We start from the raw sequence: 19,812 nt of genomic DNA, 5'->3' as shown, positions 1-19,812 counted from the left end.
GAATGTGGAAGGCAGTCCCCAGAGCTATGCACGCAGCGATGCCCGAGTGCAAATTGCTGATGTAGGCACTCACCGTGCTGTGTGTATATCCACCTCGTTAGCACCAGCTTACAGTGAGGCTGTAGTGGTGCATAGACACGGGCCTGGTGCTGCCCTCTGGCAAAATCAGTGGCAAACCTTCCTCTGGGGAAACCAAAGGGGAGGTTACTAAAGATTTTGCCTGCCCATCATTTTATCAAGACATGTTTTTGAGGTGATATTTTATAATATAATAGTAAATGGAATTTTGGCATAAAGGGCACGCACTGGGTTTGAAAATGAAAAGGCAGAAAAACACCTGCATGAATGACAAGCTCTGTCAGGTATGTTATAACCGAGAGTCCTTTGCAGATGAGTTCTGACACATCCCACTTTGTTTTTCACAGGCTGATTCTCACACCCGCTCTCCTCCACCTTCCATTTGCCTTAGTTAACCAGAAGCAATGGCTCTACCATTTATAGTTCATAGCTGTAGGAACAAAAATAACCCCAAAATAATCCAAATTAAGTGTGACTGCATGTTGTGCTTAAGTGTAGCAACACACATAGCTACTTCTCAATGTTTTTTGTCCTGGAAGATATACAATGAAATTTTCATGAATCCTTCTGGGAGATGGAACACATTTGGGAAATCCCACTTCTGTATTTTCACAGGTTTTTCTGGCATTAGCAAAAACATGCTTCAGCCAGTATTTGGCCTCAATTTTTGTTCAAATTTAGAATATGCTGTGACTTCTGAACAGAGTTCTATTCAGACAGCCAGGGGTGTTGGCCTCTGGTCTTTATCAGAGGAAACACGTACGTGGTTAGCTCATAGTTACAAAAGTCAGGTAAGGGTAACCAGCAACCAAGTATGGCAGACTTGTGTGGACAATGCCCAGCCTCCTGGGATTTGGTTATTTTTAGTGTCACCTTTTGCTCGGAAGAGTAATTTTGGCATGGTATTTTTCCCCGCAGCTGGGAAGTCAGTGTTTTTCTTGGAAGTGCTCTGGCAGTTTTCTTCTTTAGGACAGCCACCTTAGGAATTGATCTTCTTACAGCCTGCAGGGCAGGTTGTCGAGAAGAAGCAGAAGTACATTTAGCCACTTTTTCATAAGTGAGTAAGCCAGGCACTCTCACCATCTCTGCTCTAGGGCACACGCCTTCTGCCAGCCTTCATCCCAGTCACTTGGTTTGGCCTGAAAGTGTCAATCTGCTTGCAGTTCAGCAATACTATGAAAAAGTTTTCCTCTCACAGTGTCATCCGTGGAACAGCCTAAACACAAGGCTGGATTTTAGTTGAGTTCTAAAAGCCACAGCTTGAATTTGTCATAAACATTCTCATAGAGATGAAACTCCAACAGCCTCAAGATACCTCTTGTATCATAGTCATCTGCTTTCACTTCCATCTTGCTTTAAGGTGACTTTCTTTGTACTACTGCATTACTGGCACGTCATATTAACTTAATATGTTGCCCTGCTCTGAGCAAACTCTCTTGGTTAAGATCATAAAGCCCAATGCAAAACTGATAGTAGAGAGTAGGTAAATGCCTGTTGATTCCAATGCTCTTTTCCTCCTCTGACATATGCTGATTTAACTCACTGAAAATCTTCTGCTATTCCACTGATGAGCTCCTCTCCAGTTCCTGAGGAGCAGGGCACCTTCTTGTCTCATCACTTCCACTTGAAGAAAATAATGTTCCATAGAAATATACGTGGATTCTGAATGAAATACCATTACCCCTTAACTATAATGGAAGTGGGTGATGGACCCCATCTATTTTTGTGAGTAGGAAATGCATTCTGAGTCACATTGCACATAGCAATTCTCACATAGACAGTTCGTTAAGTGTGCTCTTCCCTACCCAGCTAGTTCAACATACACAAGACTCAAAGACCTGCCCAGCTGGCTGGTGGCACAGAGGAAAAAGACCCATGGATCTTTAGATTTGAAAGAGTTGGTCTTCCTCTCAGTTTTATTTTTCTGGAAAACTGCTGTGCTGAACCCCTACAGTCTAGTTGTCCCTGAGGATTAGATTCCATATTTGGGGCAGAGAGTGTCTTGCATGAGAGAACAGTGTTTGAGCTGCGGATCATTCTGACAAAACATTAACATACTAACCTCGGCCTTCTCTCAGAAAGTAGCAAGGAAAAAAAATACAAAGTGAATGGTCTGTATGCTAGACAAGACTCCTTCACATCCTGTTACTGTAGTGGTCTCCTTGCTTTTTCTTTTCAGGTTGAATTCTAGACTCCAGAATGAGTAACCTCCGCCTCCCAAACAACTACAGAAAAAAAGCGAAAAAGTCACACCTGGAAGTACTGCTTTGAGCAATGTGCAGTTGTGTTGGCGAGGGACACATTTCTGTGGAAAAAATACCATTTATTGAAACGGAAATTTTTTTTCCCAGAGCACAAATGTAATCTTGTGATAGCTCTTACTTAATTTTAATTATCTTGTTTTGAAATTGTCATAATATCCTCTTTTCATTTTTTAAGAGACGATGGTGCAGGAAGACTTTTTTCAATGCCAATTTAGTTTTAAAACTAAAAGCCCAAATGTGAAATGAAATGCCTTACTATTATCAAAATGTAAATTAACATAATTCAAAAGTTTCACAAGTCACAGAACAGCTCAGGATTCTCATCACTTTATTTGAATGTGAGAAAAAAATTTAAAAATCTTCCAGGAAGAAAAAACATGTTTCTCTCTACACTCTCACATTTGTGGCTCTCTCATATGATATACCTATGTCATGGCTGTCCAATGCATAGAGAAGTGTCCAGGAGGTTTTTTGGAATGCTGGGAAGCAGGGCAGTGGGGCTGGAAGCATATGATTACTTTACCATAGGACTTTCTTTCCTGGGAATACTCTGCCCTGTAGTGTGTGAGTTGAAAATAGTCCTGGGCCATCTTATGTTGTGTAGCTGATGCCTTTCCTGGTCTTAAAATCAAGAGTCAAACACAGCTAGAAGGGGAAAAGGGATTTTACCTTGGAATTTATTTTAAGGATCCTTAGGTGCACTACATCCAGGTCAAATGCACTGAAATGCACACCTCAATCATGCACCCCACAAAAGATCTGGTATAACATTATAGGTTTTCCTAATTAGCATATCTATCAAAGATTCCCCAATGAGAGTCTTGAGTGAGCCCCCCTCCCCAAGGAACCTTCCCCTGGATGGTTCTATCTTGGTTTACAGAATGTGTTCTGGAGAGGACCTTGGGGTCTGGGGCACACTGATCCCTAGCTACAAAGCTTCTAAAATGTTTAGTCTCTTAGCTTGACAAACAAGTCCAAGAATGTAGGCAAAAAGCACTAGGAATACAGAAGTAGTAAAAAAGGTATAACAGGGGTATAAAAGAAAAGGCAAAAAGTCTTCATGGCATCATAGTGAGGGAATTCTTGACTAAAAAAGAAGGGATTTGAAGCAAGCTTGGTCCAGGGTGTGAGGAATAAGGCTCCTACTGGAGAGAGATTTTAGGCATCATTAACGGCTGAGACTGTGGCCAAAATTTGAACTTCTGTATACAATGACTTTCCACATTGCAAAGTAATATGTAATTCTATATTCCAATATTAATATGTATATTAAAATATTTAGTGATGTTTGACAGTTAGACCTGCAGTAATCTTCCATCTCAGGTTTGAACTGGTGTTTGAAGGGAGGGAGCAAGATCTAAACTGCACTGGGACTATTTCTGAGAATCCCCTTACAGATCAGAGACAGACTGCAGTTGAATTGTTCTTAGTGAGAGCTTTCCTTGAGTGAGGGGTTTATAGGGAACAGGAGAGAAACATGGCAAGTGGTTACTGAAGTATGGTTGTGATGTAATAGGACTTACGTAAAACACCATGAAGGGGAAAGTAGCCTTGTTGCGTCCCTTGCAGTCAGTCGTTCTTTTCAGCCACAGAAATCTGGGGGCTTGCTGCTGAGCTTGCACACAAACCTAATGTGCTGGCCCCAGAAAATTATGGCTATCTTTGCTTCCACTTTCTTTCCTGGGAATTCTTTGCTCTGTCTGCTTATTAAACAGCACTATGCCACATGCTAAGAAAAAAATGAATTAAAAACAACAAGCAAACCACAACCAACCAACCAACCAAAAAGACAAAAAGACAAACACAGTAAAAAACCCAACCACACAAAACTAAACAAGATTTACAGTAGCTGGTTCAAATCCTGGGGCAAATAATAAAAATTAAGAAAAAAAGGATGTCATTGGATTCAGCCATGGCAAGCATTTGGATGAGTCACCTTACAGACTGCAGCTAGCTTTGCCTTTTCTGCACTGCTGGACAATGCTATTAGCAGTGTTTCTGCTGTTGAACATGCACCCAGTGTGTGGTAAACTGTGCCATCACAGTCTCCACTAGTTAATCATACATTAAACTGTTAATAATGTCTGAACAATGAAGCTTTCTTTGGTGATTTGTTCATATCAGCTTGTATTACTGAACATCTTTCATACCTCTGGCATTCAAGAAATGAAATTAAACTTCTGGCATTCAGGGAATGCCAGTTTACAGGAAATTGGCTCACCAAACCTAGATATAACAAATGTCTGCTTCAATTTCTCAGATAATTAAGTGCAAAGAAAAGAAAACAAATGACTTGCACTAACAAAGAACACCTATTCACTTTTAAGAAAGTCAAATTACATATAAGCAGAAGCTCCTGAAGTGCAATTATGAGCCACTAACTCCAGGATTAGGCCTTGGTCTAAATGAGTGAAGATAAATTTCACTCACTATGTATAAATATGTGCCCAGATGAACCCCCATCTCTTCACCAGCCTTCATTCCCAGGGGGTTCTATGTTCAGCCCATAACTTGTAAACCCACCTGTGAGTTTGCAGACATCCTTCCACAATGCAAAACCTGCCACAGCTGTCTCTGACCATGCTCGAGCTTAACACCCATGTACTGCTGTTGCCAACCAGCACCCAGAAGCAGAGACCTTAGAATCATGGAACCAGAATGGTTTGGGTCAGAAGGGAACTTAAAGATCATCTAGTTCCAACCCCTCTGCCATGCCTACGGACACCTCCCACTAGCCCAAGTTGCTCAATGTCGTCCAACCTGGCCTTGTCCCCAAGGGAGAGCAGGATGTCATCCTCTATTACGTCAGGGAACACAGAGCATTCAGTAGATAAGCATCAACAGGCTTATTGCCATTGCCTGGCTTAGAGCTATTGAAGGTTTCAGGCACATGACTGGGGCAGGATTAATCTGCCTACCACTTCAAACCCCAAAGCTAGCGTCCATTGAGATGGCTACACCTGCTTTTGTTAACCTCACACACTCAGGGTCAGACTGATAAAAGCTATCGTTTCACTGCAAAATAAACACTTCTGTGGGTGAGGTAAGAGCTTGTCCGGTAGTGACACATGGGGTGAAGAAGGGTGAGTCTACCTACACCGTGCTGCTGGTTGAGGCCTCAGCACAGACAGACCTGTACTATTCACTGCCTGTTAGACTGAAGCAGGGCTTGTGGAGTCTTCCTTGGCCATGAAACAGCAGATGTCTCATGTCACAGCAACCTCAACTATCATTTTTTTTCTTGTATTTCAGTGAATATATGTTCCTAGCTGAACTTCTGCCTAAATTTTTTTATATCTACTGTGCAGCAAAATCCCTATAGCCTTTACAGTAAACAAAACCATGTAAGTTTTATAACTCTATATTGTCCATGCATAATAATGTCGTAAATGGCAATTTCATTTAAGTCATGTCCAAGACTGATGGGCACCTTTATATTCATCTTATCCCAGGCAAAAGCATGTTCATTGCATTGCCACCTGTAGCTGTGGCTTTCATTCCCAAGGTAGCAGTGTTTCCTCATGGCCCCTGTGCAATGGAAGAGTTGTCATTCAGGAAATGACTACATAAAGTCCTGTGAAAAGTCAAGAGTGAAACACAGCTCCCCAAACCACAGGCCACAATGTCCTATCTTGTGTGCTGATTCAATATCAGTGATAGTGAGGTCCTCAACAAGGTCAAAACACCTTTCTCCTGCTCTTTTGCCCCAAACTCTTATTGCTGAGCATGGCTTCATGTGGCATGGGATATCCCTTTCATCACTCTGTCTCAGCCATCCTGGTTGTACCACCTTCCAATTTCTTGGGCATGTGCAACCTACTCACTGAGGGGGAGGAGTGGAGAAAAAGAAAACCTGAATGTTCTGCAAACACTACTCAGCAATAGCCAAAACACTGGTGTGTTATCAACACTGTTTTAGTTATAAAAATCTGAAACACAGCACCATATGGACTGCTATGAACAAAATTAACTCTGTCCCAGCCAGACTCAGTACAGGAGTAAAAAGAGAAACTACATTTAAAAAAAATCTGTCTGGTATCTAGGTAGGAATCATCTTTTTGTTCTGAGGTTGTAGAGCATCTCATGTAGCAGGATCCTGACTTCTGTGTTGGGTTATTACAAATAAAAAGTTATTACATTCACACAGATGAGGTTTTCATCATGGTGTTGACCTCAAAAATCCTCTTTGCTTCACTTGCCATTGAACATCCCTTTGTAAAAGAGAATCAGAGGATGATTCAGAGATGTGCTGAAACATGATGCTGTTCTCTCTGTGAGAGGGAAGCAGGGCAGGGTGAAAATCAGTAGCAACCTAGAATATCTGTCTGTGCATGCTGGGCAGATAGGAGGTTGTCAGGATTCTGCAGCCACAATAGTTTTGCCATTTGTATTTCCAACAGAGAGATCAACAGCCTGCCTTTGAGCTGACAGGGCAAAGGTGCAAGAGAAAGCTGCATCTGGGAGTGCACTGAGGGAGTGCACCTGTCACCTTCTTTTCTGAAAGACATAATGAATTTTACTAAATTGTATGAGATCTGGAAAAAAGCTCATCATTTGAAAAGCAATGAATCAACACACGTGAAGTCTGAAGGGGAGTCCAGATGCTTGGGAACAAGAAATATAAGAGAGACAGCAAAGTAGCATGAAGTTTGCTGCTATTTAAAAGACAATTTGGGGATTTTTGTCGCACAAATTTTGTCATTTTTGTCACACTGAGTGGTGCCTCATCCTCCTGCTGTGGTTAGTAACAGAGAGGAAGAAGTTTCAAGTGTTATCTCCATGGCAGGCAACAGCTTAACTAGCTATATGTAGTTTATTTCCAGAGGCAGCACTAATCTCGGACATGAAGACCGCTTGTCTGCAATTCCTTTGATGCTCTCTGCCTCACACAGAGATGCATTACCAGTAATGAACATGATGTCTGTACATTGCTCTCTCATTAAGATGCAGGGACACTGCACAGTAACTGCACTGTAACACTCTTCTCTTTGCAGTAAAAACACAAAAATCCGTATCTTGGTAAAACTAAAGAGAAGTTGAAATGAGATGAGCCACTGCAGGATACATACAGGTCTTAAGGACTTGTAGGCCCATCCTCCTTTTCTCCCTATCTCTCTGTGACTTGCACTGTCACCTGCACCTTCCTCATGGCTAGGTTCCCCATGTCCTGGCTGCTCATCTAGAAAACAGCTCTGTCCCTGGATGGGAAAGCGGGGGAAGGTCATCATCACTGAAGTACTTTGTCTCATAGAAGGCATCTCTTTTAGAAAGAAGTTGCTGTAAGTCATGACAGAAGAATTGGAGACAGGAAAATCAAAAGAAAAAGGGTGCTGGGATAGAGGGATGACATGGGCAGATTCACAGCTGTCTGCTGACTCAGTGGTTGGTTGATTCTGTGGTGTGCTGATACGAACTGCAGATATAGCCAGTTTATAGGTTGATGTTATTCATAGCAGGTGTTAAAGAATGCAGCACAAAACCAACATAAATCTTTATAATTAATGGCTCAATGACGTGATGTGTGTTGTCTGCAATCAACTGAACAACCCCAGCTGCTCCTCTCATTCCACATGTGGTTTGATTGTAAAGCTATACCAGGTCTTATCCACAGAAACAAAAATGTGAGGACTTTAGGAATCTTGTTTACATTTATTAAGACTTTATTTATTAAAATAAAAAGAGGAAACATTCAGTTGGTCATCTGCATGAAAGGGTGAAGTCAGACAATCTTCCCTTATAAAGGTGAAATGTCAAAGGAGATTTTTACCCCTAAGATATTTGCATTATAATGGCCTTGAAATCTGTTCCTTTACCATCTTTCTGGATACAGTAGACACTGGAACGCCCTTGGAGACATGCCTGTAAGGAGCTGGCCAGTTTGCTTTGCCTCCATCACTCTGAACCTCTTGGATTACATGCATGTTTCCTGGGAGGGGGGTCTTTCATTTTCCTTCTTTGTAGCATTAGGTGTCCCAGGGGAGCTCTTAGCCTCGAGGTATTCCACTGCTCCATACGTCACCATGGACAGCACAAGCACAGACAATAAAATGTACAGTTTGATGTAGACTTGCAATTTGGTGCTGTAACCAAAGGCGATGACAAATCCAAGTGATTCCCAGAGACGGTAATTTGCAAAGGCAGCCTCCTTGTGCTTTTCAAATAAAATGCCATAGAGTCCTGGAAGAAAGGAAAAAAGGAAGAGAAAACATGTCTTGTGAAGATTAAGTCTGCAACCATGGATTTTCTGAAAAGGGAATAAGTAGACCACAATGGGCAAGACAGACCCTGCCTTGTAAATGTCAGAGAAAGGAAAATACAAGCTTTGTCTTAAAAAATTGGTGCTTCTGTGAATTATAACATGAAATAACAGAGCAAAGATGACAAAATAGAGAATACCAGAGAAAAGGAGAACGAAAATGTGAGGAAGGAAGGAAGGATGGGGTCTACTGAAGTAAGATGGCGGGAAGTTTATTTTTCAAATTATTAGCTACAAAAGTCAAGGTTCTTGCACTGATGAACAAGTAAGTAAGGAGAAAGAGATGTCCAAATGTGGCCTTGACATTGTAGATTCTCCACGTATAACTGTTGAGAAGATCATACCAAATCCTTACAGGCTTTCACACAGCAGGTGGTTTTGACTAGGGACAACATGGGCCCAGATAGTATGCAGAGAAGACACGTCTCTCTGAACCAACCAGGTTTTCAAATTTTCAGCTCCTGGACGGGTTGGCAAATAGAATATCCTTGATTCATACTGAACTTCCAGGCAGCAACTGGAAAACTTGCTTGATATAGAGACTCACTTCAGCTGATTATCCTAATGCCGTTGTGTTCACTGGGAAGCTCCCACTGAGTTCAGTCAGTTGCACACCCAAAACTGAGATCCTGGGAGGGATTCCCAGCCTCCAGGTCTGACTAGTGAAGCACACAGGGAAGGGTAGAGAGAGCTTGCTTTCCTCTGGGTGCTGAGCTAGCACCAGCGGTGATAAAGAACAGGGCATTTCCTTGGACTCAGACGTGGTGTGCATGGAGGGAAGGAGAAGAATATCATGAACTTTGACTCTTTTCATCCACTTGTCTAACAACACGTCTGTTTGAAACATGTACATTCAGCCAAAAGGCAAAGAGGAATCCAAAGTTCTTTGAAAACCTGAGTAGACTCAACTATCCCTTCAGTTTTGTTGAGTAGGAGGAGACTTCATCTGTATGTAAAAGCTTACTGTATCCTGATGACTGCAAGAGGATGTTTACTGAACTGTTTCAATTTAATCAGGATGGAAAATCTGGACAAGTGCATCACAGGACGTACTTAGTTCATTAAACTAGCTGAGTGGAGTGTAGATATGATAGTCCTTCATAGTTTTGCCTAATATATGAACAAGTACAAGTTGTTCATACTAATTTCCTGATATCCTTAGTCTTATCTTCTGGGAAGATATTAGCGAAGTAATAAAGGAAGTTTAATATAGGAAGGTTGCTGATGCCATGACAGCTCTATGTGTAAAGATTTTGGTTCTCAGCTGGTATGTTTGCTATTTTGAAGCAAGTTCCCTAAATGAGCAGGACCTTCTGGGCTGAATGAGTGGAGAGGCTGCTAGTTCTGAAATTTTATGGTTCACTTCCATGGAAATTATCCTGGTTTTTTACCACTACCTGCTTTTTTTCCCCTGGTACTAGTAGGCATGGGTACATAACAGGATTGCTGGAAATTATTTGAGTCCAGTTCTATAAACTCTTTAGACTCATTCATATCCTTTCTAAAGACACAAGTCAGCCTGGAAAGAACTTGGTGTTATTGTAGTCCACCTGATAGCTCTGTGCCACACAATTGTTACGCCTCAGTTGTTACGCCTCAAGCGCAATTTTTGTCAGTGGGTAATACCAGCATCTGTGCTCAAGTTAGGTAAGAAAGGGCACTACATGCTCTGAAATGAAGTAGCTTTCATTGGAAATAAGTGAGAGCGTCCACACATGAGCACAACTGTGTCAGGAAATCTTTGTAAGACGAAGTGACTCATCCACCATGAGCCTACATATCCTCTAGGGGGTACTCGAGTATTAAATATCCACAGCAGCACAAAGAATGCTTTAAGTATGTGGCACAATGCCATTTATGTATTCACTGGTTAATCTACTGAGGCCCAAGCAGCACTCATGGGAGCTTAGCAAAGGAAGGACCTCAGTCCTTTGCCCCCAGTGTTATTTTGGAGGTCATATCTCACCTCATAATCTTTGTTGCTGGGAATTTTTCATGTTATGCATATCTGTATAAAACTTTTGAAGGGGAGAATAGATTTAGTCCTATGTGGGTATGTCAAACTGAAGAGCCTATTCTGGGATGCAGCATTGTGGGGTAATGTCACTGCACATCTCTATCAAGGTTTCATGTCATCACTTGATGTTTCACTGTGACAATGTGACAAAGCAAACTTTGTATAATTTTATAAATGGGAGCTGTGAAACAGCTGAGTAAGGTACAGACCAAAAAAAGATGCTATGCAAGGAAAAAGAACATTTGGGTGTTTTTTTCCAAGCTAACACAAATGTGGAATTTTCACAAGTATCCTGCAGGAATATAAGAATGGAGATGACCTGATACAGTGCTGTAAATAGAGATTAATCCTGTCACATAGCTGCAGAGTTCACTTGCCCTCAAGTAAGCATGAAGCATTTTCCGCTGCCTTTGTCTCATCTGGGGGTTTGGAAACTGCGGCCACTTCCCAGTCACCTTCTCTAACACTTAGGTCCTCTGTACTTACCCCTTTTCTCCCTAATGTGGGCCTCAGATTCATTTTTGTCCGTTGTGCAGGGACCTAACAGACGAAACATGCTCCTCAAGGACATCTCAAAGGCATGTAAATCCTAGAAGAGAGGGTACAAAGCCCAGCTCTTTGCAGCAGTGTCCAAGAAAAGTGCACAAGAGGTGATGGGCACAAACTGAAGTACAGGAGGTTTCCTCTGAACATCAGGAAAAATTTTTTTACTGTGAGGGTGACTGCACACTGGCACAGGTTGACCAGAGAGGGTGTGGAGTCTCCTTCTCTGGAAAAAATCAAAAGCTCTCTGGACATGGTCCTGTGCTTGGGTGGCTCTGCTTGAGCAAGGGGGTTGAACCATCTGAAGTCCAAGGGTCCCTTCCAACCCTAACCTGTCTGTGATTCTGAAAGAAGCACAGTATCTGAGGACAAGGCTTTCTGGACAAGATAGAAACAGGATAAAGGACAGGTCCTTTATCCCAGTGGAAGACTAAGATATGGTTCTCAAGAGTGTTAGGAAGAAGCTTGCAGAGCAGTCAGAAAGACTGTGGCTGAAGAAGCAGGTAATGAATGAACAGCTTTACTTCAGAGAGAGCAAATCCTCGCTGGTGTTGTCCTTCCATGACTCTGAGTATCAAGACCACTGACTTAAAATTTTTACCTAAGGCACAAGGCTCTGGGCTAGGATGTGAGATGATGAGAGGGTGTCTCTTGATGTATGTTCTAGCTCTCCTCTAGGGGATATGGTCTGGAGCTGCTGCAGGGGCAGAGAAGGATGGTGGCTGGTCACTCCCTTGTGTGTAGAGGCAGGCACTCCACATGTGCTTGAAAGGAGATCACTGTCAGTGCCAGGCAATGGACTGCCATGTTTTCCCTCTGGCTCTCCAAGAGAAACATGACACTTTATCTAGTGGGTGAAATCTTCTAAGCCCCTGAAACAACCAAAGGGATCAGAGGAAGGAAGGCCTAGACACATAACCTGCTGTGTGCTCAGAGGAGCTAGTCCTGCCACATGCATATTCCTGTGGCATCTGCCAAGTATGAACTTGGGATAGAGGAAAACAGTATTCACGAAATAAGAGGTAAAATACGGGTGCGGGTGTGAGACCATTTAACTGCCTTACTGACCCAGGCTATGGAATTTATTTTAAAACACTGTGACTGACAGTCATGAGTAGATTTTGCTTCAAGTCATAACAGACTATCGCTCTTTCTTGCCCTCTCGAGCACTCGAGAGTCTGGCTTTAGCCTCCATAAAAGAATTGTCTCTAGTTTTCATTAAGGGATGGGTTTAAACAATCCCTTACAGAAATTTGTTTGTATCAGCTCATTATCTGAACTGTCAGTACATAATAATAAATTGCACTGTGTTGCAAAGCAGAACATAAAAGATTGTTAGAATAAACCTCATGCATCAGATTAAGAGTCCAATGGCATCCTTTCAGTAACAGACTCCTGGGACAAGGGTGTAAGAAACAAGGCAAGTATACAGTTATATTTCCCTGCAAAGTCCTCCTGACTCTGGCAATCAAAGAATGTTCTGAGCTGGAGATTTCCACTGAATCACCACCCTTTAGTAGTCCCAAAATCCACTTTCCCCTGAAGTGATGCAATTCCAGCTTAAATTTTTGGCAATGAATTCCATACTTTGATTATGCATTGTGTAAGAAATACTATTTATTTTGATTTCTATAAAGGCTTCTGCCTGATAACTTTATCTGGTGCCACTAGTTCTGTTATCAACAGAAATAGTGAATTTCAAGTCCCCTTCTCCATATAATTAATTACCTTACTGATTGCTTTCCATACTTACCACTTGTCCAGGATAGAGTTCTAGTTTGTTATCTTCCTTCAAGCAGAACTTTCTCATAACCTTGTTCCTTTTTATTGCCTTCTTATGCCTTATCACATTGGATTATGAGTTTTGAAATGGAATAAACCAGAGCTGTATGAAGTTACTTGGCTGCATAATGTTGCTTTCTCCATTTTTCTCCTACAATTTTTTTCCAATAACTCCTAACAGACAATTTCCTTCTTCTTTTGTTGCCGAGCTTTGAGCTATTTTTTATCCAGAGTGCTCTCCTTTATTGCAAAAGACAGATTAAATGTACAATTCTTTGTAGTTTCTAAATTTCTTTTAAATACTTATACTCCTCCAGAATATTTATTCTGAATACTTGTTATCATGTTCTGCAGTATTCTTCTCTCTTTATCTTGGAAAAATTGGTTTAATGAGTACTTTGCTTTCTTACTCCCAACTTGTTCTATTTCTTCTGCTTTCCAATGACTTAACATATATCTTTTAGAATCTGTCTTAAAGCCATTACCATTTTTATGCAGCATTGTTTCATAGATGCAAACATGCAGATTTTTCTATCTCAAGAGAATACATTTCATTGTCACCAGGACTTACCATTAGTTTGTGTTTGCCAAACAGCATCAGATAGGCCCCAAAGAGCAGGGAATACAAAAAACACAGCAAGCTGCTTGGGATGAGGTTTCCACAGCAGTAGTGCTATTATACAAGCTGTGTTCGTAACTGTGGCTGTTGATTTAGAAAGAAAAAAATAAGAGAAATATAGATGCACTTATAATCAGAACAGATAGTGGTAGATAACACTTTTTCATTCTATCCCCAACAAGAGCACAAGACAATCTTTAAATCTTTCTGGTTCATTGAGCTTTGTGCTGACTGAGTTAATATCACATGAAATACAAGACAATGCAGGCTTTTGACAGTCTCTAATTCATAATTCTGAGCAGTGTCCTGAGCTGAGAGATCCTCAGAGCTGATATGGTTGTTAGCCCAAAGCACATGAACCACTGAGTAGGAGAAGGAGCTTCTGGAAGGCTTGCAGTCACCGTGTGAGGCGTGTGGAAAGGCAGAGCAAACATCTTTCTGCTCTCCCTGCCTTGTCATTAAATGAGGTTTCCTTTCAGTGCCAGAGGGGTCAGTTAAGGATTTCTAGAGGGTCTGGTGGCTTTGGGTCTTTCTTTTAAAAAGTGGTTTGTAAACGAGTCACAGATTCCTCCCCCCATGGGTGTACCTTCACAGGCTGAGTACAAAGACCACTAAACAGAAATGAGAGATTCAGAGGTCTTCCATTTCTAATACTACAGTTTTGGGGGAGATTTAATTGCATATTGTCACTATTAGGTGGTTTGGGTTTTTTTAAATCTGAGTTTCATAGACTGAGACACACACCTAGAATAGACAGAAGAATCTTTGAGCTAGTGAATGTAGCAGAAAGGGCTCTAAATTTCTTCTTCCTTGTCCAGGTTTAAAATTTCTTGTGGAGAAAATGCCTAGAATGTCTTGATGCATAGCGATCCATTCAGTGATATTTCTAATAATACAAATTATTGCATAGTGGAAATAAGGCATTAGTCCACTTCAGCATGCATAGGGCATATAGAGGCACAAAAGAAATATTTCTTGGTATTTTTTTTATGCCTCCAATACTCTGTTACTCACTGGAATAATGTTCTCTGGAGAGGGAGGTGTTCTTAAATATGCAAATCTCTTCTCAAGGCAATGTGAAAATTACTGTCCCATACACAAGCCCTTAAGTTATTCTATCCTGACACATGACTTTCTTCTATTTTCCCCCCTATAGAACAAGTATTAAAAAGGACAACAGGCCAACCTCTAAAAATTTTCCTGAAATTTTGCTCAAATTTCCAAGTTTGTCATTCTATGAGACTCAGGTCAACAGTGATTTGCTTTCACTCCATAAGGGTGAGGAGGTTTCAGCCCAGTGGAGAAATCCTTCTTATTGTAGTGCAAGTCTCAACATCTGCATTGTAAGATGATTTGCCACTGGCTGCATTAGAGCTATAAAGCATCAAAGCTATAGGGTATTTTCTGCATAGATAGTGCCCCAAAAGCAGGCTGAACTTACATCACCAGCAAAGTGATGTAAGGCAAAGACAGCAATACAGTGCTTAACTGTGAGCTGAGCTGCCTCTCTTCCTGTGAATGAATTTTGTGAAGTTTGCCTCCAGACTGACTTTGGTTTTAGTTGATAGCTGACAGCAAGCTATCCCTTTGTATGCGCAAAGGGTGGAGTAGTGGAGTAGTGTAATATCTGATTACTTATGGTGGTCAGTCATTCAAGTAACCTTTACATACCTAATGCAAATAGAAGTTTTCTACCCGTGAACTGGGAGATCTTTCCGAAGAGCAGAGAGCAGAGGGAATTTACAGCTGCAAAGCAGATCATCACATAGCCAACGTACTGTATCCCCAGGGCACAGGTCACATATACCTGGAAGAGAAGGGACAGTAGGGCCACATTTTCTTTGGTGAAAGTATAGAGCTAAGGTTCAAGGGTCTTAGCCTGAGTATTTGGTAAATATCCAGCATGGACGAGATCAAAAGAGCACAGCTAGAGAGTTTGCTGACAAGTCTCTGGTATATTGACATAGTTGGCCTTCAGCAGCAACATTCCTAACCCATTTCCCAATCAGACTGATGCCATGCAAACAGAGGAATAACAAGCAGAACAAATCGGAGCACTGCTTGCTATACGAATAAAACTCCTGGAAGAAGCATTAGGAATTTTCTGCGCTTCCCATCATAGCCCAAGAGATGTCCTTTTTCATCAGACAGCTGACACTATGGTCATTACAGAGCAGCTCCCAAAAAATGAAGAGGACCTCATCTGTAAGAGCATATGACCAGTGGAGGTGGCCACAGAGTGCCCCTTTCAATCCGTTCCAACACAGCAACAAGTGCACTCTTCCATCTGATTTATATACAAGGTTTGAAAGCCTTAAGCATGGAAGAAGCAGCTCAGGATGGTTGCTTTTTTGCTTAGAGGCTTTCTCAACAAATGCCTGGAGAACACACCTGCTGTGTGTCTAGGTTTGTTGAGAAACTGGAGGAGCAGAGGTGGTTTTAATAATTGCAATCCATCAGGGTCTGGACCTGTTGGACTAGTGACTGGTGAGGGCTTTCAGCCAGCCATGTTGAGGACTTGCCCTCTTACTGTAAAGGTTGTCAAAATAAAATATGTGGAATGTGTGCTGACTTGCACTTATACAAACTCCAGGGAAACCAGAAGGAAGGAACATACAAAAGCTTTGCTGGCTTCTGGCTTTTCTCCCAGTTTGTTATTTACAACAAGGTGAAGAGTTTGAACCTGTAGCTCTCTGCTGTGGCCTCCACTGGTAAATTAAGCTCTCTACTGCATTCTTTTTGAGGCAGTTCCAAGGGACATATTTACTGCTGGCCTCTCCTGTTTGAAGATGTCACTCAGAGTTCATTCGTGTAGAAGTAAGCAGTAATTTTGCAATCCACAAATCACCATTAAAAACATCTTCTTTTGACAAGTAAATATAGATCAGATGCAATAGCAAGACACAACAGCACAAAAAAATCAGACAGAAATAGGCTTTCATTTACATCCACACCTTTGTGTAGTCACCAGAAAGAAATCCCTGTTCAAACCCACTGTACATTGTCAGAGGGATTAGAAGACACTGTCTTTTATCTTTAAGATGCCGGAAAGTTGCTAGGAACGTAGACCAAAAGGATGGTGCCTCTAGTTTTCCTTTCTCAGTCTCTGCTTGGTCAGATTTGATCTGGTCCAGAAATATAATAACCAGCAACACAGCTAGCACACCACTAGCTGCAAAAAAAAAAAAAAAACAACAAAACAAAAATTCATGAAAAACTGAGGAATGCTGGAAGAATGATGGGAAGTCGCTTGCTGCTGTTATTGTTCTGACTTGGTGCTTAGCTCTCTGTGGGATATTTTGGCAGATGCCTCTGATTCCGCTTCAGTGTGAAGGCCATTTCTGTATAAACAAGAAGGCTGGATCTACATTCACATCTTCTGCATACAGCTGTGCACTTGCAAATCTCCTCAGCTTAGCTGTGGCTGGCCTGTTGTGACAGCCGCTGGGCCAGCTGCACGGCCGCAGAGGGCGATGGCTCACCCTTCCAGGGCAATCCAGGGGCACGGGGATAGGAGCTGGCCAGAAACAGCTCCCCCGGGAGCTATCAGAAGGTTTTAAATCAACAAGAGAGAGGAGTATTCACTTCCAGTGCCAAGGTTTTCATGGCTAGCAGGGATCTTCTTTCAAATACATGGAAAGAAAAATAAATGCTGTCTTGAAACCCAGTGTATGTTGCGCCTTTTTTTTTTCAGCTCAGAACCATGCTTTGGGCATGGAATATGTGCTGTTTTGAAGGTGATAGTGAGCAGCTCTAGCCAACTTGAAAAAGATGGAAGTTATATCTTTAAACCCATAATTTCCTAGCAGAAGCAGCATATAAAAGAATATAGAGAGTAGTTAATCAGAAAATGACTATAAAAGTATCAGTCCCGATTTGTTGCTTGTATAGTGAATCAAAACAAGTTTTTTCATGTTATCAAGAAGATTACCATGTCTCATAATATACATGAGACAGCCATAGATTAACAACTGATTGCTTCATTATGGATGCAGGGTATGATAATGTTTCCTCGCTTATGCTGACTAGAATTCCATCCATGGAAACAACTACAGATCAGAGTAAGATGAGAACCGGGCACCTCTTTCCATCCACTTTGCTTGTTTAATGTGCTCGTGTGTTATGCGTATGGATATTTTCTCTCCTGTGAACTTTTAATATCCAAATACATCAGCGGATTTACAATAAATGACCTCATTTTTTTATTGCTCATTATTTTTCATCTGTCTCCTAGAATGAAATTGTATTCTCCAGTGTCCTGGTTCCCCACTGTGGCTGAGCTGTAAACCCTTCATGATTCAAGTCATTATTGGTTCTGCCAATGTGTTTATTAGTACTTATGGGCTAATTTCTGGACTTAAATGGGTGAGAGTAGAGCATCCACATTTTCAGGAAAAATATATCTAATAAATATGTTAAATGAATCAAGAGCAATTTTTGGAGATAATGGCATGGCTTAATAGTGGTTGATATGAGCATAAATAGAAACATTCACTGTTCTTGAGAAAGCTAAACAGCAGAAGACTTATCCATTATTGCCTCCACCCAAGCTGGGCAAAATATGTATTCAGCCACCAAATAGAGGACACATTACAAAATGTCTGTGAATGAAATATTTAGCTATTTACTTTCCCTTGAGGTAGGAAAAGGCGTATATTTTATTAAGAGCTTGAAAGAAAAATGAAACCCCACTGACGCGGGGTCAGTAGACAGCAGGGCTGCATTCATTTTGCATGCACAAAGCCTAAGGGAGTGCTGTATATGTTAGTCATCAAATTTAAATTTAAACTTTACAGACAAACATGCCTTTAGGCAAAAGTAATCAGCTCCAGTACACTCTGGGAGGAGAGTGGGGGGATATTCTTTTCATTTTCCCACCAATTAGGAGTGGAGGCTGAGAACAGAGGAAGGGTTTGCTGCAATGCCCTTGTGCACTGAGAGCTGGCTCTGCCTGGATCGTACACACTCTGTTGGAGTGTATGGCAAATTCCATACTTCAGTCTCAGCACAGAGAGTACATCTATGTCCAGAGACTGCAAAGATATTTTGACCGAGCTAAGGTGCATATTGCCAGATACTTTCCTTTATCCAGAGAATAACTTCTTTTGAGTGGGATAGTTTTTGGAACTTTCCTCACTCAGTGAATCCTTGTATATCTGTTTTTGTCTTTTAATGGCATCAGCTTCCCTGTCTTTAATTCTTTTCTAGACTCATGCAAGGAAGGTCTGTAGCAGCTGTAGTTACCAAATGAGAGATATGACACTACCTGGCTGAAATTTGGGTCATCACAGTGGGCTTCAGCTTTATTCCAGGTGAAAAATGTAAATAATATCTTTCTCCTTTAGATAAAAATGATACAGCTCTGGCATAAAGCATTAGAATTATTTAGGAAGGGGTTGTTTACAGCTCTCACACATCTTATTTTCCTTTAGCAAATTGGATTGAAGGAGAAAGTCAGAAACTTAATCTGCAAAGCCATGCTAGACTCCACAAGTACTAGGCTCTCCATCAGTGATACTGATTAAAGATTTTGTGGATTACTCACCAGTGTAGACCCCTAGCAGTGTGTAGATTAAGGAGCTGGAGGGTTTTGCTGACCCAGTGGTGTTAGTGGTATCAGTCAGGCAGTTGTACGCCCCACAGCATTCCAGGTCTTCTTCTGAGATCTCTACTAATTAAGAACCAAAAGAAAGGCAGGTCAGTGAAGAGATCAGATAAATCCACACTGTGTGTAAGGATTTAAGGAGAAAGCAATCCAGTGCTCAGTGATAGGTCCTGGTTTTCAAATCTTTCCTGCTTAGAGTTATGTAACTTCAGAATCCCAGTTTAACAAAAAAAAATTTGGTTTAACAGAAACGAAAGAGAGACTGAACACTGAATTAACGGTTACATGGAGACAGTGACCAAAGTTAGAGGCTGAAATCTGAATCCAAGCTCAATTTTCAGTATTCAAAATTTGGGTGTATATTTTTACCCCTTAATCACAATACCCCATGAAATAGGTCCCTTAGTTTACACCAGCAATGGACTGATGGACTTCTGTTCTTACAGCCATCCCTCATTTTCCCTCTCCAGATAATTTCTGTATATGTTATAGGAACAGAAACCACCTCAAAACATCTTTTTTTAATAAATTCAAATTATGATTACCTGGTATTGCAGTCCTTCAAGTAGGCTGCTTTTCCTGACTTTATTATTTTACTACTGGCTTTATAACTTTCTGAGAACACACTTGAAGCTAGAACAGTTCAGC

At 41.3% G+C, this 19,812-nt stretch overlaps 1 protein-coding gene across 2 annotated transcripts in view; it reads right to left on the bottom strand.

The window, feature by feature from the left end:
* Positions 1-7,979: 7,979 nt before the first annotated feature.
* UNC93A (unc-93 homolog A (C. elegans)) overlaps positions 7,980-19,812 on the bottom strand; it is a 24,552-nt gene continuing 12,719 nt past the window's right edge. The window contains exons 5-9 of one of the 2 annotated variants that reach the window (XM_017745924.1): positions 19,105-19,227; positions 16,514-16,731; positions 15,231-15,366; positions 13,512-13,643; positions 7,980-8,519 (exon numbers count right to left, since the gene is read on the bottom strand). In XM_017745924.1, coding sequence (XP_017601413.1) covers positions 8,254-8,519; positions 13,512-13,643; positions 15,231-15,366; positions 16,514-16,731; positions 19,105-19,227 — 875 coding nt within the window. In that variant the 3' untranslated portion in view covers positions 7,980-8,253. Of the gene's footprint in view, positions 8,520-13,511; positions 13,644-15,230; positions 15,367-16,513; positions 16,732-19,104; positions 19,231-19,812 lie in introns of both variants that reach the window. The other variant, XM_008643398.2, reaches the window with a different exon arrangement.

Source organism: Corvus brachyrhynchos, unplaced genomic scaffold (genome assembly GCF_000691975.1).
Source record: "Corvus brachyrhynchos isolate BGI_N302 unplaced genomic scaffold, ASM69197v1 scaffold70, whole genome shotgun sequence".
Lineage (NCBI taxonomy): Eukaryota > Metazoa > Chordata > Aves > Passeriformes > Corvidae > Corvus > Corvus brachyrhynchos.
This window is presented reverse-complemented; position numbering and strand designations above follow the sequence as displayed.